Here is a 22719-nt window from a genome sequence, read left to right on the forward strand (position 1 = left end):
ATCTAAAAAGAAAGAAATGGGCCTTGTGGAATCAGAGGAGCCACAGCCCCCCAAAGATAAAGAAAAGCCTGCTGACATCTCAGAGGAAAATCTGTTCCAGGAATCAAACACACACCCTCTAGCTCAGCTGTGGTCCATTTGGAGCTTGAGTTATCGGTCGGATGAATGCCTGCTATTCAGGTTGTATAGCTCCTTGGGGCGGCTCTGCTCTGCTCGAACACCCAGCTTCACATATTTACATGACTTTGGCATTGGTCAAAGGGCAGCACGTAGACAATCAGGATCATCTCCTCTCCCTCTTCTGTCCTGCCCTAACCCCAACTTTTACCCACTCCTATTCCTTTGCCCTGACTCCTGTGCAGACAAATCTCTTTTTGGAGTTGCCTGCTTGGGAAAAGAGAGCAAAGCAAGAAAAACAAATAAAGCAAAGAAAAACACATCGGTATTTCCAAAATACCTGCTGTGTCAAGTATTTACTAATTCCATTCTAGAGGAAAAAAAGACAACAGGCATTTCTCTAGAATTTAGGTTTCTATGTAAATAGGATCTATGCAGATGGGTCCTAGGACTCATAACAGTGCCCACACAGAAAGGCATTGAGATTATACTTTGGTGTATTTTGTGCATAAAGTCCAGTAAAAACAAACTCACATAAAGTACTGGAACGGTACTGAAATATTTACCTCCCAGATGAGGACTAAGCCCGACATTCTGAAAGAGGAAAATCACACGCTCTCCCTACCCAATTCCTGGGAGGGCTGTGCTTGCCTATTTCCTCCAAAGCCACGTGATGTGAAATGTGATCTGAAACATGTTTTCTATTAACCATATATCATGACTCAATGTTTTTTTTTTTAAGTTTGTTTTAAAGAAATAATAACTTCCATGCCCATGAACCTACAGTCATAATTTGTAATGCTACATATTCATGAGCCATGTGATTATGGTATCTGCCAATCACACATTCAAGAAACACAAGTCCATGCAACCATTTAAAAATTCTTGGGTGTTTTTTATTTTGTATCTACAACCAGATTACTTTCTTCTACTAAAACGACTTAAAACATATTTGACACTTTTTCTCAAAACATTCATAATGGTCACCCTCTGCTTTTAATTTTTATTTTTGCTCAACTATAAAGAACTGAAGGACTGAAACTGCCCTCTGTTCTTAACACCCAACATGTTTACACAGGTCCAAGAGGAAAGCTCTGAGATGCTGCCCTCTGAATATAAACATGCACAAACTTGAACGTGAGCCACTACAGAAGCAATACTCTAATCTCCCATGGCGATGTTACAAAAATGATAGTACATGTGAATACACAAAGAGAAGCAAAATATGTCACTCCACCTGAAAGACAGACTCAGTCCACACAGGTTACCAAATTAATGAAGCATGAGCTGCTTTATAATGTACAGTTTTCCAAACTAGAGTCCCAGGCCACACAGGGACCCTTGATGGTCTTAGAAAATGAGCTCTCCAGACTCCTAAATTTACCCTTTCTCACCCGCCAATGTTAGCAGGATTTTAGGATGAGCATGACCCAAAATTGAAAGTGCACTTGCCATCTAAAGGGTATTTTTCAGGGGAGCCTGGGTGGCTTAGTCAGTTGAGCATCCAAATCTTGATTTCGGCTCAGGTCACCAACTCAGGGTCATGAGATCAAGCCCCATGTCAGTCTCAATATTGAGCCTGCTTAAAATTCTCTCCCTCCCTCTGCTTAAGATTCACCCCTACCCCTACACTCATGCGTGCATGGGCACGCTTGCGCACTCTTTCTCTAAAAAAAAAAAGAAAGAAAGAAAAGAAAAGAAAAGGAAGGGTATTTTCCAGGAAAAAAACAAAACGATGGCATCATTACTATTACTTGCCACGATCCTCAATCTGTTTTTGCCCTCCAAATGTGCTTCTGGGAAATCCCTCACCAGGGAAGATTCTTTTATTTTTCTTTTAAGTTACGTCCAGTCTGCCAATCCAGGTTCAAGGACACAAATGGAAATTTACAAGTGCTTGGCTCCAAATAGGTTCTTAGAATTCCCTTTACAGAATCCCTCTTTATCACAATGGATAATCTAAGTTCCATTTTATAGACAAGGAAATTAACACTCAGAGAAGCTACAGGATCTGTCCGAGCCACACAGCTAGTAGAAAGCAGAGCTGACAACAGAAACACAGACTTTCTTTCCCAGTGGAGAGCTGTTTCTACTCCACTACCATGGAGTAGTCAGCTACTGAACTCAAGAAAGCAGTACAGCTGGGTAGACAGAGCCCCACCATAGTCTCCAAGCAATAGTACACGGGGAGATAATAAACCATAAAGGTTCTTACTGATCACTTACCAAGTGAACAAACCTCTGTTATGGAAATGGATTCCCTCATGTTAAAATGAGGAAAATAATAGGACCTACTTCATAGGCTTGTTATGAAGGTTAAATAAGGTAATATATATAAAATGCTTGGAAGAGTGCCTAGCACATGGCTCGCGCTCTAAGTGTTTGTCAAATGTACACATACGTGTATACATAGACTCACAACAGGCCACAAGGGTTGTCTGACAGACGGTAAGGTTGACAGGCCACAATTCATTCCTCACTGTGACTGGACCATTGCCTTCTTGTCCAAACTGCCAGAAAAGGATATATGAATCCTGTTTTCAAGGGTTGGAGCAGGGCTGGCTCCAAACAGTAGCTCTGAACATCACCCAGCAGCCTGTATCAGCCAGAAACTATAGAATCTCCAGAACAGGCTCTGTGTGATAAACATGGAAGGGCTAGAGATCAAATGGGCTTTTGGGGGCTTTTGGCAGAAGTGGCAGATGGATAAGCCCCTGACTTCTAGGTACACTCTGGGTCCGAGGATCACAGCTGTGTCATTCACCCACCCAAATGGGACAAGGCAGGAGCACAGCGAAGAGAACTCCCTGGCCCAGGGGCATTCAGAGGCCATCTGAGGACAGGGTGTTAGCACCAAGGGCAAAAACTGAGAGGAAAAACTGTTCTTGGGATACACTTCTACCTCGGACAAAGAAACAAGAAAGGCCAAAGGGGCCCTTTCTTCTGCAGAAATCAGCTTCCAAGCCAGGGGGTTGGATGATGGAGGTCTGGAGTGCCAGAATTGGGCTGCCTCAAATAAACCCAATGACTCCGTGCCCAGGAAGGAGTCAGGCCATCACGCAGTCCCCGTCAGAGACGGGGAATGCAGGCCACCTGTGGGGAATGCTTACCAAGAGCCTCACTGTCTACAGCTTATGAGAGGACCAAGGCGCAGCCACAAGCTTTTAAGTCAGCACCACAGTCTCCCAGGAGACAGGTCTCTCCCCATCCCAAAACACAAGAAAATATTCTGCAACCTCCCTTAACAAAACACTCACTTTTCTACCAAACAGGCCCTTGGAGGCTGCCTACGACATTAACCAAGGGCACCAGCGATGTCACGTTTGATACAATTGCCCAAAGCTTGGGAGGGGCAGCTCCATCAGATTGCCAGATTAGCCTTGGACCATAAAGCCTTAAAGCAAGTAACGGAACTCTTAAGCAAAGAAACCAGCCTTCCCCACTCGGTGAAATCAAGTTTATTTAACCCCAATTTGTTGAATGAAAGCAAAGCCTTCACAGAGACGTGGCCCAGGCCTGCACACAGACATGACACAGCAAGTCCTGCCAAGCCAGGAAAAGTCGACGCTTGCGTGAACCCTCCAGGACAGGATGTCTTGATCAGGAAGAATACACCCAGGCAAACCTCATAAGGCCAAGGGGCCACTCATGGGCAACATTCACAAGCCTTAACCCGGCAAGTTAAGATAAATCCTAGGAAGTCTTCCAAGAAACTCTTTCTGGACAAGGATTACCAGCTGAAACTGGCCTCTTTCCAATGCTTGAATTGCCACAGTGATATTTAGGAAGAGCTCTCTTACCACAAATGGGCCAGAAATTCGTTCCTAGGAAATACGGTAGTTGACTGACCCTAGTTCATGAGAGGATCAAGCCCCGTACAATTAGGGCTCTTACGGACAAGCCACAAAACCAACAGATAAGCAGTCTCTGGAACAAAAATGCATGGTACACAACCACTTGGAATATCCCACAGGGCACAGTGAGTCATTCCACAAGAGACATTTTTTGAAAAAGAAGAAGAACCAATCTTGAAATGTTTAGTTATTTAATCTGCCTCTGAGAGAGAATTTATTTGGGGAAAGCCTCACTGGAAAATCCAAAATGGTGTATGTGGACCCCTGACCAGCATGCTCCTAGCATACAGGAGTGACACTTGCGGTTGAGCAAAAAGCTATGCTCGTGTCTGCAGCCCTGACCCAGGCTGCTCCCTGGCCCGCCTCACAGATGGAGCTGCCTTCACTGCATTTGCAAGAGGAGGATTCTCATCTTCTCCCCTCTTCAGGATCCAACAATGGCACTTCTTACGCTGAACTGCAATTCCCAATCTCTTCACCATCTGCGGCGGGCAGCTCCTCGAGGGCAGGCAGTCCATTCCATTTCTCTCTGGAATCCTCCATACCTAGCCTCTGTTCGCAACAGCCTGCAGGCACTAAAAACCCAGGTGTGGCATGAACGAACAAGTAGATGCATAAACTGTTGTCTCAGGTATCCTCATCTCATGTTTTTCTAAACGTGGGGAGAGCTGCCAAACAAGGGAAAGGAGGAATTTCGAAAAGAAAAGCAAAAAATCATTTCCAGATTTTTAAATGCAACGTAGTGGAGGATACAGGCATTTTTTTTGCTTTGTTGTTAAGTTCCCTCCTCCACAACCAAATGTGAATGCCTGAGTTATTCAAAGGGCATTTTTGGATACTACAACTCTCACTTACACATCACTTGGAGTCATGAAAAGGAATGCGTGGACATGGGCCGTGTTATAGGCTGTGCACGTCCCTTCCTCGAGCGGAGCTGAGCGCACATCTGGGGCTATTTAACAACTGATTGGAAATTTCGCCTTCTGATTTCCAGTTAAATACTGGGCACAGGAAAACAAATAACACTTGTTTTTCACTGAGCCTTGTCAGTCATCCAAACTGCAGGGCAGACCAGAGAGCTGCCTGTGGTTTGGTGGCAGAGACCCAAAATAGTTAGACCTTTTTTTCCCCCAAGTTGAAGTACAAGGAATAAACCAGATTTTGGCAACCCCAGGCTCTTCACCAACCCCTCCCCCACATCTCAGAAACACAAAACTAGATTTTAAATATTAAGCATATTCCTGGTATTAATTTACATTTTTCATTAGGATTAAATTTTGATTTGTTTTTATTCCAAAGCCAATAGCACAGCGATTGGTTTCTTGCATTTTTTTTTCAACGGCCCTGCCCTGATATTTACTTGGATTTGCTGAAGAGGCAATGTTCAGATTACCATTTTCTGTTTCCAATTAAACTGGAATATAATATCTAGAGCCGTATTATCAAAGAATCAGAGAGTCTCTTTAGAGACTGCCTAGTACCACCTCCTCACTTTAGAGATGAGGAAACTGAGGCCCAAGGAGTGAAGTGATTTTGTTCAATGATACAGAACTAGGTAGTGGCACAGCCCCGTAGTACTCAGGCCTCCCGGTACCCAGGCCAGGGTATTCAGGGGAAACAAAAATCTGAGTTACCTCTGAGTAGAGCTGCCTGATAAAATACGGAACAGCTAGTTAAATTTGACTTTCAGATGAACAGTGAATAATTTTTTAGAGTAAGTATGCCCCACATATCATATGGGCATACAAAAAAGAAATAATTGTTTATTTGAATTTCAAATTTAATGGGCATCCTGTAAATCTGTCAACTCTGGAAACCTTATCTTAGAAACCAATATCCTCTCCCACTCCATACCTCCACTCAAACATACACATGTATACATACATTTCTTTCTTTTTAATGTTAATGGCTGGAAAACAGAAGTTGCAGCACAGTAATCCCAAGGACTAATGAGACTGGAAGAAGTTGCTGCTTATTTTTTTATTTTGTTCCTCTTAGATGCCTTTCTTCCTTATAAGAATGTAAAACAACTAACACTGACATGATGAGACATTAAAAGGCTGACATTAAAAGGCTGCCCAAGGCCTCTGGATTAGACATTTTAGGTCTCATCTTGAGCCGTTTCTGCTTGTCCCAGGGCTCTGAGTCTGTGGACCTCACAGGAAAGTGCACTCAGGTTCAGAATACAATAAAACAACATTAAAACAAAACGAAACAAAAATCAGGTACATGGAATAAAGTAAAAAGATGTATTTTTAAATCCAGTTCATTGGTTTTATACCTCAATTTTTATTATTTTTTTAAGATTTTATTTATTTATTAGACAGAGAGAGAGAGTGAGCACAAGCAGGGGGAGCGGGAGAGGGAGAGGGAGAAGCAGGCTCCCCGCTGAGCAGGGAGCCAGACACGGGGCTCAATCCCAGGACCCCGGGATCATGAACTGAGCCAAAGGCAGACGTTTAACCGACTGAGCCACCCAGGAGCCCCTACACCTTAATTTTTAAAAAGAGTGCTGGAGAGAATTTTTTTCCTAACAACTTAATTGAGATATAATTCACATATTATAATATCCATCCTTTTAATCTGTACACTTCAGGGTTTTTAGTATATTCACAGTTGTAATCTAATCATCACTACCTAATTCCAGAACATTTTTACCATTCCCCAGAGAAACTGCATACCATTAGTAGCCATTCCTCATTCTCCCGTCCCACCAGCCTTCGTAATCACTGATGTACTTTCTGTCTCTATGGATTTGACTGTTCTGGAAACAAATGGAATCACACAACATGCGGCCTTTTGTGTCTGGCTTCTTTCACTTATAATGTTTTCAAGGTTCATCCATATTGTGGTATGTATCAACACGCCACTCCTTTTAATAGCCAAATAATATTCCATTGCATGGATACACATTTTTTTAACCCATCCAACAGATAATGGATATTTGGGATGTTCCCACTTTTGGGTTGTTAAGAATAATGCTGCTATGGGGGCGCCTGGGTGGCTCAGTCGTTAAGCGTCTGCCTTCGGCTCAGGTCATGATCCCAGGGTCCTGGGATCGAGTCCCACATCGGGCTCCCTGCTCGTCAGGAAGCCTGCTTCTCGCTCTCCCACTCCCCCTGCTTGTGTTCCTGCTCTCGCTATCTCTCTCTCTGTCAAATAAATAAATAAAATCTTTAAAAAAAAAAAAAAGAATAATGCTGCTATGAACACTTGTGGGCAAGTTTTTCTGTAGACATATGTTTTGCCCAATTGTCTTCTAAGGCACCATTTTATGTTCCTGCCAGCCATTTATGAGGGTTCCAATTTCCCTACATCCTCAACAGCACTTGTTATTATCTGCCTTTTTTATTAGAGCCATCCTAGGTGTAAAGTGGCATCTCGTTGTGGTTTTAAGTCTGCATTTTCCTAATGAATAATGATATTGGACGTTTTCATGTGCTTATTGACCATTTGTGTTTTTTCTGTGATGAAATGTCTATTCAAATTGTAGCATATTTCTAAAGACAATCTAGTATTGTCCCCATCTTTTTTTTTTTTTTAAGCAAACTCAGGTTGACAGTTCAGATATTTATTGCCCAGTTGAGCTATGCTTTTTTTTCAGTGTGGAAATAATTGCATAAATAAAGTTTTTGCAGACTGAGAGAGTAGGGTTATTCTTACTTCTAATTGCACTGAGGGACAACTCTAACCAATTCAATATTCTCTGGGCCACCCAGACACCCTACAAAAGAAAATCTACACAGCTGTGACAACTCCATCATGCATGCACACATGCACGTAACATGTGTGTGTGTGCACGTGTGTGAGAGAGACACTCATACTTAAAGACTCACTACTTGACAATGAAACAATCATTCTTCATCCCACTCTGTTTCCTATGTAACCAGAACAACCAGATAAAGGAACTGCACTCGCAGAGGAAACTCAATCCCACACTCTCCCCCTACCTGACACGCTCCTTCTTGCCCGCACTGTGAAATCCTAAGAAGGCCTAGAATGATTTGACGGAAAAAGCCAGATACCTTTATCGGACACTATTAAAGTATAATGTTTCTAGTCACTCTCATGGGTGGCTAAGACACAGCAACACAAGCCCCTGCTAACTAACTACGGAAGGTTTCCTTTTTAAGTTGGGACAGCTGTAATGCAGACGTGTCAAGTTAAGGTAAAAGGTCATCCTGAACAGAGGAGTAATACCATTGCTTCAACTTTTCTCACCACCCTACTTAAAAGGAAAAAACAAACCAAAACTGCTTAGTATTGTAACTCTACCCGGAAAGTAAAGACAGCTTTAAGGCAGTGATGCAGACACACCCATCTTAGACTAAGAATCAAGAGACTGCGCCTGGGTGGCTCAGCGTGCACCTCTTGATTTTGGCTCAGGTCATGATCTCAGGGCTGTGAGACTGAGCCCTGCCTTGGGCTCTGTGCTCAGCGGGAAGCCTGCTGGAGATTCTCTCTCTCCCTCTTCTTCTGTCCCCCACCCCCCAAAAAGACTGCCTCTCTCCTCTGCAACTCTGAGCTCGTTGGGTAACATGGGAGAAGTCAGTGATGGAAATGGCCAAGCCCCAGTTTCTGAAAATTCCATGGGCCTTTCTGAAGTGTTTGTAAAATAATGTAATTATCTTATCGCCAAACTTTAACTCTTAGTAACTATAAATGGATAAACAGAATTCACCACGGGTTTTCTATCCAGCAGCAGATCCCTCTGCTGCAACAGCTGTCCAGTGGATGCGCAGACCCTGAAATTCCTTTCCAGGTACACAGAGCAAGGGAAGAGCTTGCCTTCCCTTCTTCACTTCACACACTCTCTCTTAGGGAGAGCTACCCAGCTTGTGAGAGAGTTTGCATCACCCATGCACTGACCCGAGAACCCGAAGGAACAAAAGATGTTCTACCTTGAAGGAATGTACAGATGGGAGAACAGCATTCTCCCTAAAGAAAGCCTGCTGGACAAAAAAGCAGAGCTCAAGTGTCCCCGAATTTAAATTCTTGCCTTCTCCCCATGCTGTCTCCCCTTTATTGGTAATTTTAGGTTCATCACTTGGCCTGCAATCTCCTTCTGTAGGATTAACTCCAAGTAGGGATGATGTTAAATTGTTAATTAAAGCCATCTCCTTTTTTCATTGTTAGTACATTTTAAACTGATGGCCCAAAAACAGTTCTTATAGATCTTAAACAAAACTAAAGCAAATAAATAATAATTAGGGCTAAGATACTTTCCATTAAAACCCATGGAGTGGTAGGTTCATGAAGAATCCCAAAAGTGACCAGTACAACTATGATATATGCGGCCCCCACTTTAATCTAGACCTGTAGCCCAGAAAAATAGGAACTCGTTTCAATCTTGAACAGGACAGGCCAGACATTTATAATTAGAAATATAGATTCAACGTCCTTCCCAAGTGTTCTTTACTATGATTAATAACAAACAGTCACAATAACAGCAGGTAATGGGGTTAGGCACTGCACTAAACACGTTACATGTAATCTCATCTAATCAAGGTAACAACCCCGTGATGCAGGGACTGTTAATTTTCCCATATTACAAGTGAGGAAAATCAGGCTCACAGAAATAAAATAATCTGCCTCAAATTACTACTTGCATTCAAAGGAGGGTGGGCAAAGCCTTTGCTCATGACCTCTCCCATAAACTGCCCAGTGTGGTAGCCTCATATAGCTATTGAGTACCTGCAATAGGGCTGGTATGCCTAAGGAACTATATTTGTAATTTTATTTTATTTTATTATTATTATTATTTTTAAAGATTTTATTTATTTGACAGAGACAGAGACACAGCAAGAGAGGGAACACAAGCAGGGGGAGTAGGAGAGGGAGAAGCAGGCTTCCTGCTGAGCAGGGAGCCCGATGCGGGGCTCGATCCCAGGACTCTGGGATCATGACCTGAGCCGAAGGCAGACGCTTAACGACCGAGCCACCCAGGTGCCCCTATTATTATTATTTTTTAAAGATTTTATTTATTTGACAGAGACAGAGATAGCGAGAGCAGGAACACAAGCAGCGGGAGTGGGAGAGGGAGAAGCAGGCTCCCCCCCAAGGAGGGAGGTGGGACTTGATCCCAGGACCCTGGGGATCATGACCTGAGCCGAAGGCAGACGCTTAATGACTGAGCCACCCAGGTGCCCTATTTTATTTTTTTAAAGATTTTATTTATTTATTTATTTGAGAGAGAAAGAGAGAGCAAGCATGGAGGAAGAGAGGCAGAGGGAGAAAAGAATCTTAAGCAGACTCCATGCTGAGTGCAGAGCCGGATGTGGGCCTTGACCCCAGGACCCTGAGATCATGACCTGAGCTGAAACTAAGAGTTGGACGCTTAACCAACTGAGCCACCCAGGTGCCCCAATATATTTGTAATTTTAGTTAATTTCAATTTAAACAGCTCACCCACAGCTAGTGCCTACAGTATTGGACAATATAGCTCAGCACTCTAAGGGTTGAATGTACATAGACTTCATGATCATAGCCATTTCAGTTACTATCACAAATACCTTTAATTACAGGAGACAGACAATGACTATGAGTATGAAAGAGGCAGTCTGGGGTAAGAGCTTATAGAATAAGTTCCATCTGGGTTTGAAAGAATGTTACTCAATTTGGTTTTGTCCAGTGTTTCCTCATGACTAGATTCAGGTTATGTGCTTGTTTGGCTAGAATACAACATAAACGATGCTGTTTCATTTAAAGGCATACAATGTTCACCTGCACCATATTGGTGAAACTAACTTTGATCACTTGGTTGAGGTATTGTTGGGTACCCCTACTGTATATAGTTACTGTTTTTTCTTTTGTTATTAATAACGAATTTGAGACTGTGTAAATATACTATTCCTCAAACTCCCTTCACCTTTGCTATATTTAGCTGCTTCTTCCTTTTCTTTTTTTTTAAGATTTATTTATTTCTTTTAGAGAGAGAGGAAGAGAGCATACGAGCAGGGGGAGGGAGAGAGTGACTCCCAAGCAGATTCCCCGCTGAGCACAGAGCCTGATGTGGGGCTTGATCTCATGACCCTCAGATCATGACTTGAGCCGAAATCAAGAGTTGCTTAACCAACTGAGCCACCCAGGTGCCCCTACATTTAGCTTCTATTGATGATTTCTGCCCAATAAACTTTTACAATAAATGATTACAAAATCAGGAATTTCTAACTCCACCATCCCCTCTATATTATTGATTGGCATTTGAATGTAAAGAAGAGCTGTTCCTTATCCCTTTTTACTAATTTATTTATCTACTTATTAGCTGTATTGATTACAGACTCCTACTTTATTCAATAGGTACCTTTGAGATTTTAAAAGTATTCTTCAAATACAAGTGACAAGAAAATATAGATCTGGATTAAGATCACTAATTGGCAAAGTCTGCTCACTCTGCAAGAGAAAGAATATTAACTGAGGCCTCTTCTTGTTCTGGATGCTTTGGGGCAAAGAGGTTTAAGAGCCTGAGGCTCTGCAGTCAAGGACATTTGCATGGAGCTCTAGCAATAGACAACATGAGTTATCACTGCGAAGGGCAGTGTTGCTCATCATTAGACATGATATCATACCCCAAAAATTCCATCCAAACAACCCATCAATTTCTCCACAACTAGCAAACTTGAATGTTCTGGCAAACTCAAAAGGACATGATTTACAAATAGTAGGTAATATTTGGATCTTTCCACAAGAGCTGAGTTCCAGTTTTTTTATAAAATACAAATGCTTTCATTTTGGAACTCGCTGTGTCACTTTCTCAACAAACAGATTCTCGTATCAGAAAGCAGGCTTGTGTTATATACAAATAGAATGGGCTTGTGTGTATTTATTTTGTGGTCAGAGACCACACACCTAGAGGCTATTTACAATGTTTACGTTGCCCTTGATGCCACCAGAGGAGTCTCAGAGCTGAGACCAAAGCCCAGGCCACACAGAGTATGACTGCAGGTCCTGCTCTGACGTGCAAACTAGACCGGACCCTCCATCCACAGTCAAGACACACATGTGCAATGTTTGTTTTCTGTGACTGCTTATCTCCACTGTCCAAACCCCACTAAGAGCATTCTTCAAATTTAACACACTGTGGACTCGGGTATTATTTCAATAAAATAAGCCTTAATTTTAAAGAAGACCTGCAAAGGTTTGGGGTCCTTATATCCCTAAGGATAGTGCGAAGGATTGTCTGGGAGGGTTTCAAACACTTACCAAGAAAAGTCTAGAGACCCCAACTGCAAGCCTCTCTGTCTTCAGATGCCAGACCAGGGGCTGTGGGGAGTTGAGCAGGAACACGACAGGCTTGTGGTGAATGTGGACGGAGGAGATAGGATTGAGGTGCAGAGTGACCTAGGAAGCAAGAGAAAGAGGAATCTTAACACTGGCTCCCCATTAAACTCACTTAGCGCAGCATTTAGAATGCCTTTTCACAGCTCACCGTTAAGAAAAGCTGTAAGTTAGTTCAGAGTCTACGGATAAGATATATTAAGTTGAACTCCATGATACTGCCAATATTTGGCCTTTTTTTTTTTTACTACACAAATGGCTACCTCGTGTAATTCAACCCACACTAATCTCAACCAAAACATGATTCAGCTCCCAGTAATAGTGGAACACAAATAAACAGAACACTTTTTTTTCTTTTCAAAGTTAGCAAAGGCAGAACAAAAGTGACTTTCCCTCAGAACTGTCTTCTCCTTCAACGCAAATGATGAAGCTGAAAAGTGAGAGTACAGAATCCCCTGGGGACGGGTCATCCCTCTGGATCACCAGAAAAAGGACTTTCTTCTCTTCCAGGTGAGCTCCAACCTCTAAAAAGTTAAATGAGTTCTGCCAAAGAAAAGTGCCGAAAGCTAAGGGAAAGGGGCTGCCAAGGGGAACTGCCAGTGCTTTCATCATCCCAGCTATGAGCTTGAAGGGGTTTTCCAAAAAATGAAGCATAGAGAACACACAGAATAAAAACTGGTTGTATATAAACCTGGTCCAAAAAAAAAAAAAAAAAACCAGGGAAGAAAACCTCAAGCCTGGATAAGAAAAGTGTGACCAGTTTTGATAGCAGATCAAGGACTATTGTAGGTTACGACTGTCATCATTAACATCATCAAAAAGCACCTACGAGGACAGCTGGAAACAGTGGGTCCAACGACATCTTCCTGGAGCACACCAGCCAAGGTAGGTCAACGTGAACATAGAAAAGCAAAAGGGTGCATAAAGAAATAGCAGATGCTTTCATAGAAGCATGTCTCCTACTGGCTTTGTGGACAGAGGGGTGAGACAAGACCCAAGAAGCACATATGGTAAAAAGCTGAACTCACCCAAGAACACCAGAAAGTGATGAGAGGGAAAGCACAAAAAATGACCTTAGTTGGCAAGACAGAGACCGAGTAATACACTGGGAATAACAGAACATCTCAGGCCTAATCCGTAGGAGGATTAAATGGCCTAGATCTATGATCTGAGCCTAGAGAGCCATCAGGGATAGAGCGCTCAAAGCTGGACTACTTTACATCTTCCAGTGGCTGCTGGCCCACTTCGACCTCAATGTATCTCTGCCTTTTATTGTAGGGACTGCCTAGGACACCGATGTCACCTATCACAGTAGCCTCTCAGGTCACTGATAAGGCGGCAACAAACTTTACTTTCAATACCCCATGCCTTAGCACATGGTAGGCACTCACCGGGTGCCAATTAGATATTTAATTTTCTAATTTCCAATGCTACAAAAGTACTTTATTCTATTAATAATTTGCACTATGGTATGTAATATCATGTCTATTCATTAACAGCTGAGTGTGCGCGTCTTAATCTCTGAAATAGACTGCAAATACTCAGTAGGCAAAGATATGTCTTACTTTAATACTGTGCTCAAACAGAGTAGTAGACAGTTGTTTCAAGGATTGATTTATCACAGCAGATTCATAAACTTATGTTATCTAAAAGATTAAAAAGGCTGAGTATATTAATAGGTTCAAAGGGACTTAGCTAGCTAATTTACAGAAAAATTTTAAAACACGAGCAATACTATCATGAGCTATTTCTGCAACACAGCTAGGATCATTTTTACCATTTGGCATATGCAAAGTACTAAAAGCAGAGTACTAATGAACAGTGATGTCAAGTACGGCTACAGCATAATAACACATTTCTTGGTTGTACAAACTCTACCTCACAACATTTTGCACAGCTGTCTGCATCTAGAAATAAACAGACTGGTGGCCGCTGTAAACAAGAGAGGCTGCAGAACCAGAGCAGGGGCAGAGCATCAAACTGAATGTGGCATGAACAGAGAGATGCACACCATAGAAAACACACCCTCCAGAGAGGGAAGAAAGGAGAAATGAAGTCATTACTTGTTCAAGAGTACCTGAAAATTGCTAAGAAACACTCTGTCATGAACACTATGTGTCAGTAAAAAGTTTCCAGAGTTATTCATTCCAAAATTGTTTATCAAGCACCATCACGGCACAACGAATAGCCATGCCTATCCACCGAGGGCACGTCAACCCTTTTTCCAATGACTTCCTTTGCAGCCCTGAGGCATACCACTCTTGAAGTGTGTAGATAAAACAGCAATAAATATATATCTCAAATGAACAAGAATTAAAAAAAAAAACTTAGGAAATGAAAAGAAAAATGTGTATGAGACAGATATTGGTGCTGGGGTCCAAAATTTTCCAGATGGTCAAAAGGCCTGGCTCACACAATCAAGGAAAGATTTCTAGGAGCCACAGCTCTGAGCTTTCCTGGAAACGGCTCCCTCTTCAATATGTGGCAGCGTCTGGCCAAGATGAATCTTCGACTCTGGCACACAGGGCCCAGGCAAAGCCCCAAAAACCATCTGGAGAAGAAGAATTCACACTACGATTGGGAAATTAAAAGAAAAATACTCAATACTTCTTTTAAAAAATCATTTGGCAGGAACAGAGAGTCCCCCCAAGCACCCACTCACCCAACCCCTCAGCAACCTTCCTCTACTGGAATAAATCTTGCTGAGGGAAAGACAGAGGACAACCAAAAACAACCAACCGAAGAATGAAGGTATAAAAGCTCACCCAATGGTGGGGAGAACATACCCGGAATATCTCTGCAAGAATTCCTGGCTAAGGTGCCTACTTTCTCTCAGGCAGAAAGGAAAGGGAAAGGAAGGGAAGGGAGAGAAGGGAAGGGAAGGGAAGGGAGAGGAAGGGAAGGGAAGGGAAGGGAGAGGGGGGGAAGGGAAGGGGAGGGGAGGGGAAGGGAAGGGGAAGGGAAGGGGAAAGGGAAGGGAAGGGGAAGGGAAAGAAAATCTTCTTTAGAATCAACTGTAGCTCAGGATAGACTATAATTACAAAGATAAGAGCATACTGGTGAAGGTTTTCACGGGTGGATTATTGCCCCATGATCATGGTTTGAAGACCAGAGCTGAGGCAGGCTGCGGAAAAGAAACAGCCCATGGAGAAATGATACACGTGGTATCCAATGACTTCCAGTTTGGCAATCCAGACAGCTCAAGCCTATGCTACATCTACATAAAAGTAAGAGTCACTACTTAGTTCATTAGCAGTAACAAACTAAACTAGGGGCCATGTGACTGGGAAAGCTGATGAAACTAAAGGGAATGCACCCCAAATGAGGAAACGACTACTCTAAATTAGTAGATTCTGTGTAAATCTTTGGCAGTAACAAAGCATTTGAGAACTCAATGCAACAGATGAACCTTCTCACCACACACACAAAGACCCATATGCACACGACATTTTGCAGGCAAAGTCAGAGAAAATACATTCACTGCAGGGCCCATGAATTCCAGGTTAAGTACCCATTAATCCAGGGTAAGGAGTCCATTGTAGAGGAGCAGGAACAGAAACAAAATGACTCCACGTAATTAAACTAGAGATTATACCTCTGGTTTTAACAGGTCATCCTCTCAGAGAAAGAACTTATTAGATGACAACTCAGAAATAAAACATTTGTCCATGCAGTTTCTGGGGTTTCAGTGACCTCCTAAAACTGTACTTTGACTACAAAGTGGTCCGTAAAGCCCAGTCCAAGAGTTCTGCTCTCATCTTGTTTGTCTCAAACAGTGCTGCCTTTCAGTCTTCCTAACAGCGCGAGAAAATGCAAGTAAATCTAATCTGTCACATCCCATATGTAGACACTGTCCCTCATACACTGCATCTTTCCCCTAAATGGGGAAAAGCTCACTGGTTCTGAGCTAATGGAAAGCTAATCTGTTCTATGACATCTATTTATACTGGGTCTTCTGAGGTTATCTGTGTACTTCAACAAACTACCAGATGTAATTACAAAGCTCAAATGCTTTGTAATTTCTTCTATTTTATAAAGAAATTCAAAGTAAATCTTTTCTGAGTACTTTCCTGGGGAATCTGAACACAATTTTGACCAAAATCAAGGCCACTCCAAGAAGCACAAAGCCTCAGACTGGAAAGACAAACTTCCTATCTCCTATTTAGGAAGCATGTCCTTGTCCATGTTATCACCAGAAAACAACAAGGACAATTTTCTCTGGACCTTGTTAGGGTGAACACCTCTCAGTTTTCCAAAAATTATCTTTGATAAGCAAAAACTTCATATTGTCTCAAACTCTGTAAATCACTTTATGAAAATGAATTATGTACTTACAGGAAAGAAAAAAAACACCTCTCTTTATGGAAAGATGCCATATGAAAATTGTTTTGAATTTCTACGGGTTCATAGTAGAGATGCAAGATATTTCTACCAGAGTGATTTCAAAAATTCCCTATCAGTTAGACCCCCCTACTCCTGGGGTTTGTTCAGACAAACATAAGCAAAGAAAGCAAAACAACTGATATAAGAGCTGAACAGCTGTCTGATTTTGCTAACGTGTCAGTGAGGTTCCATTTCAACATTTCTGATTCTCATAACAGTCCCTATGGACCCTTGAAACAATGAAGTCATCCAAAACACTACCAGAGAGACTCCTGTTCTCTAATACCAGACCAAATGCTCTGAAATGGATGATCCAATAATCAGTTTACAAGAAGACAGATAAGAAAAGAACTCTAGCAGTGTGTCTATAACCAGGACCCGTAAAATCACACCCTGGTCTGGATATAGCCATCATCTCTCCCCTATTCAGAGGTAAGGGGACATCCACTTAGCAACAGTGTTGGGTAGTAACTGAAAACATCCTGAATCTGGGTCTCATAGCACCCATAATTTACACAGAAGGACAATGAGACATGCACTATTTCAGGACGCTGGGGCATCACAGCTGAAATCAAATTTCACCTCTCTGGGCAATATGACTTTTACGAGCTCAAATCTGACCCCAGATGCATCTGAATCATGCAACCAATTGCTGTGAATGGGAAACAGTAGTTAGTTGCTGCCACAGCGTTTGAAAGTATAATCTGGTCTAAGGAACCCCCTACAGCTGACATTGTATTTGCCATCGCTTGTCCTTTGCCATTTGGGAATTGGTATAAAAAGATTCCCTTAAAATATTCTTGGAGGGGTGGATTTGGAGCTTTTAAAAATTTTCCTTATTATATTATTTTTACATTTCTCTGAATTTCTAGAAAAACATCCATCAATTGGTACTGAATTCAAGGAATCTCCACCCCCTAAGTGACTCCGCCCCCACCCAGGGAATCAACCGACCATTCTCTCTGGTCTCAGCAGCTTGGGGTCAGAGATTTCACACTGCTATGGCAAATGATATCAAGCTCTTTTCCCCAATGATTTTGTCTTGAAACCATTTAACCTGATGAGAGGAATACAGCCACTCAATTCCAAAACCAATTCCTCCTCCCCCAAACAAGGACACAAGGACAGGATTCAGGATTGCCTGGGAGCTTCTGAAAATAATCTAATCCATTATGACCACAAAACGGCAGGGGGGGGGGGGGGAGGCCCTAAAATGAAAGCTTGAAATCTGATGCTGAAATAAGCCTGCCCTCTCTGCTCTATATTTTGAATGCCCTGGAAAAATACTCGGAACTAAATTTGGGTTGGGGGTTGAGGGGCAAGAGCTCATATAAACAGAAGAATATTTCTGAAGCTACAGGTCATGGCCCTCTAAAGGGGTCCTGGGAGAGTTGCAAGGGGATTCTAGAGACCCTGGCCCTTCCTTCCCAGAGTAGCCCACAGCTCAGTCGCTGTGGGGAAGAGAGGCAGGGAAAGGGGAGACCCCAGATGTGGGCATGCTCTGGGGTAGAAGCGCTGTGGGAGCCCTCAGCAGGCCACTGCTGATGGCAAATCTAACACCAAGAGCCACTCTTCCATCATCCGTTAGTATTAAGCATCTGCCATCTGAATATCATACTGGAGGTTGCCAACACACCAGAGTCTTTCAGGATTCTGGCCTGCAGCACTGTCCTGCCAGCCCCTGGACAGACATGTATGTCCATCTCAAAATCAGTGAAATCTTTCCCTATCCACAGGCAGGGCTGGAGCTCAACAGTGCTCCCACAGACCATGCTCATGTTTCCGCCTCTGCATTGCACTGCAATCATCTGCTTAGATGTTTGTCATTTACACACACACATTCCCCCTTACGCTGTGAAATCCTCAAGACATTCAAGGGCAGAAACCGAGTCACACTCATTTCTGTATCCTTGGGCCTAGGCAAAGCTGAACAATTAGCAAGCAGTCAACAACTTTTCTGAAAGAGTAAATAAAAGGAAGAATCAATAGAAGTTATTCAAGAAATATGATTCAAATAATGGTTACAGAGTCGTAGTATCATGTTTTTCTGGCCAAAAGGGATGGGTGTGCACTAGTAAAGAGAACGTTAACTTTCACTATGAAGTTTGACTTGAACTTTAAAACACAGTTAAGAAAAGCAGATTCCAACTCATGCTACCAAAATGACTGGTAATGTACATGGGAGAGGACCCCAATGCCACGCCCAGGCTGTTGTGTGTACAAGAGCGGCACTTATGCGATATTTGGGGACCACACTAGGCAAATACACACACACACACACACACACAGAAACTGTTTTGTTATCTTTAACAGTTTTGAGTATACAAATAGATAAAACGTGAAAAAGCCTTTGGAGGAGGTTTTCCTTCTCAGGGATAAATAACAAAGATAAAAAATTTTGACCAAACATTCTACTATACCTTGGAGCATAGAATTTTAAATACTTTTCACTGGGATGCCTGGGTGGCTCAGATGGTTAAGCGTCTGCCTTCGGCTCAGGTCACGATCTCCAGGTCCTAGGATCAAGTCCCCATGTCAGACTCCCAGCTCAGTGAGGAGTCTGCTTCTCCCTCTCCCTCTGCCTCTCCCCCTGATTGTGCTCTCTCTCTCTCAAATGAATAAATAAAATCTTTAAAAAAATTTAAAAAATAAACACTTTTCATTTAGGCAACAAAGTGTGCTAGAACAGTTAGAAATTAAAATTCTAGACAAATTAAAGGAATTCAATAAGTTGCACAATGATTAATGTAAAAAAGTTTGCTTTTATTTTTTTATATTCCCTGTCACACTTAATAAACAGACCCATTCCAAATACTTTATTATTGTTTTTAACACTACTATATAACCAAAGCACCATATAACTAAGGACTGTGTAAAAAAGTTTTTTTAAATGGAGACAGGGCATTTTATTTATTTATTTATTTATTTATTTATTTATTTATTTGAGAGAGAGAGCACGCGTGCATGTGGGTGGGGGTAGAGGGAGAGAGAGAATCTTAAGCAGGCTCCACGCCCAGCATGGAGCCTGACACGGGGCTCCATCTCACCACCCTGGGATCATGACCTGAGCAGAAATCAAGAGTTGGACACTTAACCGACTGAGCTACCCAGGTGCCTCTGAACTATGTAAATTTAATTCCTCTCAACTTCTACTTTTTATAATGGGCTTCAAATTGGCTTTGCTACTTAACTGTTTAATAAACCTGTATTTTGGCATGTATATGTCTGTAATAATAGGATGTCAGAATGGCTGGCTTGTCAATACTGTGGTGAACAGAACTGCATAATAAAGAGAATCATTGAGGTGACCAATGGGAGCTAATTTAAAAATTAGGCATAGCAAGAACCCAATTCTCACATGATCTGAGTACTGAATTAATCATTTCCACCAGCCAAATGTAGTCACAGATATCAATAAAGATTGCTGTTTGAGTACCATCTTAAAGTTAGCAAATTTGTAATAGCAAAAAAAAAAAAAAAAAAAACCAAAAACAACCCCCCCACAAAATGTACTGTTGTTCAGGTAGTGATTTAAGATACTTTAAGCTCTATAAAAGGACGGCACCTGGATTCCCCTGGCCTTGTATATTAAGCTGAAGCTGGGGAGGAATTGTGAGTGGGCGTACAGTGTCACCTTTCTAGCACGAAAGAGAAATCCGAAGAGGAGTAACTATTAAGGCATGGACTTCACAAACACTGCATTTGTGTTTCTGTTGTTAATAGGAATAGTAGTGAGAACAGCAGGGACAGCCATCATTATTGTATTCCGGGGGAAGAGAATAGGCAGGCAGGTCCATGGGTCCTTCCACTGGGTTAAGATTTGCTGCTCTCATCAGAAGTTGTTCTGCCTAATCATCTCATTATTCCCATTTTAAAGACGAAGAAATTGATGCTTAGAAGTAAATAATTTTTCCAGATCATATGGCCAGAGAGTGGTAATGCTGGGAGTAGAATTCATGTCTTGTGTTGTCCTCTTTTTTTCGCCCTACCTTCCCACTCCACCTTAAACTTAGGTGTTGGCCTTGAGGCAAAGAAGAGGACGGCGACCTAACTCTACAGGAGTAAGAGGCAGGAACTATTTTGCTTCTAGGAAAGAAAAGATAAGGAAGAAAGGCAGGGGACTGAGTTGCGAGCAAGATGATGGGAGGCTAGCACAAGCTGGGAGGTAGGTAAAACTCCACAGGGATGGGGCAACAAGCATTTTTATGAACTGTGATGTCTACATTGCCCAGCTAAAGTTGTTTGAGTTGCTTTGATGTAAATCCTTCTCTATCTCTACTATAAAAGCTTTAGTAATGCTCACTGTTCTCGTGAACGAATGCACTATGGAACTCAAAATGGTGCTGGTTGCATTTCACATCCAAGTGGATCAGCTGTTTCTCAAACAGAGCACATGTAGAATTACAAAACCGGGAAGTGGAGAGGGCCTGAGAACTTCACAGCTCTGGCAATCTGCAAAAATATACCCTCTGTATTTCTATAAGCCTCTGAATTAGCAAAGGTGCAACTCAATCAGTCCTTGAACTCCAGGGGCTCCTGGTTGATATGTGGATTAGACCAAATGACTCTCTAAGGAAACTAAATTCTGGTCAGGATGGAAAAAACTTGGGAATTCTGTGAAGTCTGGTTTCCTTTGAAAGCTCTAACAAAAATAACTCCTGAAGTTCACAGTACTGGCCCCCTAAGGATATTCTGGTCTCATCCAGCCAGGTTATGATTTTAAGTGGAAATGTTTTTAAAGGAACTTTTCAATGTTACATGGCTTATCTTTGAGAAAGGGAGAAATAACCCAGAAGCCAAAGCGGGAGAATATGTTACCATTCTGTATTTTTGGAGTATTTTTCCTGAAAAAACATTATTTTCTTTGATTGAATGTTCCACTATTTTTCAGAGGCATGGAATTTTAAATGCTTTTAATTCAGGCAATAAACTGTGTCAGAACAGCCTAACTGACAGTAGAGCAAATGCAGTTTGCAATATTTACATGAGAGTCTAGTACTTTTGCCTATTTTCCTCCACAGAATCAATCTGCCTGAGCCCCGCAATAAGTTTTCAGGGTAAGACCAGTGATCACAGAAAGTAAACAGGAAGTTGCCAAAATATGCACACAGAGTTTGGCACGCCATAGTTATAAGTGTCTAAGATGGAACATCTTCCTAAAGCCAGTACTGAAAGGTTTAAATTTCCTATTTTCTTGAGACAGCATTAAAAGTAGTTCAGTACACTTGTTCTAACTGGAAAGGGACTAAGCTACAATAAAGAGCAGGATACCTGGTAACAAATTTATTAAAGTTACTCTATATCTTTAAAAGTATTTTAAGCACTTATTAATAACCTAAAAGAAAAAGGAAAATAAAAACTAAAAGAAAGAAGGAAAAGACCTAAGATATAGGAAGTCTGAACAACATTCCTTATTGAGATCAAGAATGGTCCTGTTGACATTTACTTACAGGTAAATCAACACTGAGTGTCACAGCAGAAACTAGGAAAGGATTTTATCTTAGAATGAAACAAGAGCAAATTCTAACACAAACCATTTGTTTTTCAAGTTATATAGTTAATACTATCCAGTTATTCATTTCCCAATAATGAAGATACTGTAATTCTGTCAAAACCATACGTGTAGTCAGCAAATTTAAGCCCCGATAAATCAATTTATATTACTGGGAATTAGTGAATGTATACAGAACAGAAAGAAAAAGTGATAACATCAATTCATTTCCAAGTGAATAATTAAAATTGTTTCTTCTATTTGACACTGGGAAATACAATGTTCTGACTTAACATTTGGAAATACTAATGGTGTCTTAACTTTTTATATATAATCTCATTTCTTATACTTAAAATCTCATTTCTACTCTCTGAACTTTACTCAGGGTATTAAACATGTAAGGCAGAACTAGAGGACCTGTATTTAAAGAGAGTTTGAAAGTATTACAACGGCTTAGTTTCTCATGTAAATTGAAAAGGTACAAGCTACTCTTTCATAATACATCTCTAAAGAAATTCTCCAATTCTGACCAAAGTCTAGAAGGTCCTAACAGATACCAAGATCAAACAGCTTAAGCTGTGTTTCATAATTCAATCA

The 22719-nt window shown here is 41.6% G+C and overlaps 1 protein-coding gene across 3 annotated transcripts in view; it reads right to left on the reverse strand.

Moving 5' to 3' along the window:
- TGFBR3 (transforming growth factor beta receptor 3) overlaps nt 1-22719 on the reverse strand; it is a 198592-nt gene that overhangs the window by 63278 nt on the left and 112595 nt on the right. For all 3 annotated transcript variants that reach the window (XM_044914557.1, XM_044914556.1, XM_044914558.1), the window contains exon 4: nt 12174-12311. In XM_044914557.1, coding sequence (XP_044770492.1) covers nt 12174-12311 — 138 coding nt within the window. The remainder of the gene's footprint in view (nt 1-12173; nt 12312-22719) is intronic.

This window comes from Neomonachus schauinslandi, chromosome 4, assembly GCF_002201575.2.
Source record: "Neomonachus schauinslandi chromosome 4, ASM220157v2, whole genome shotgun sequence".
Lineage (NCBI taxonomy): Eukaryota > Metazoa > Chordata > Mammalia > Carnivora > Phocidae > Neomonachus > Neomonachus schauinslandi.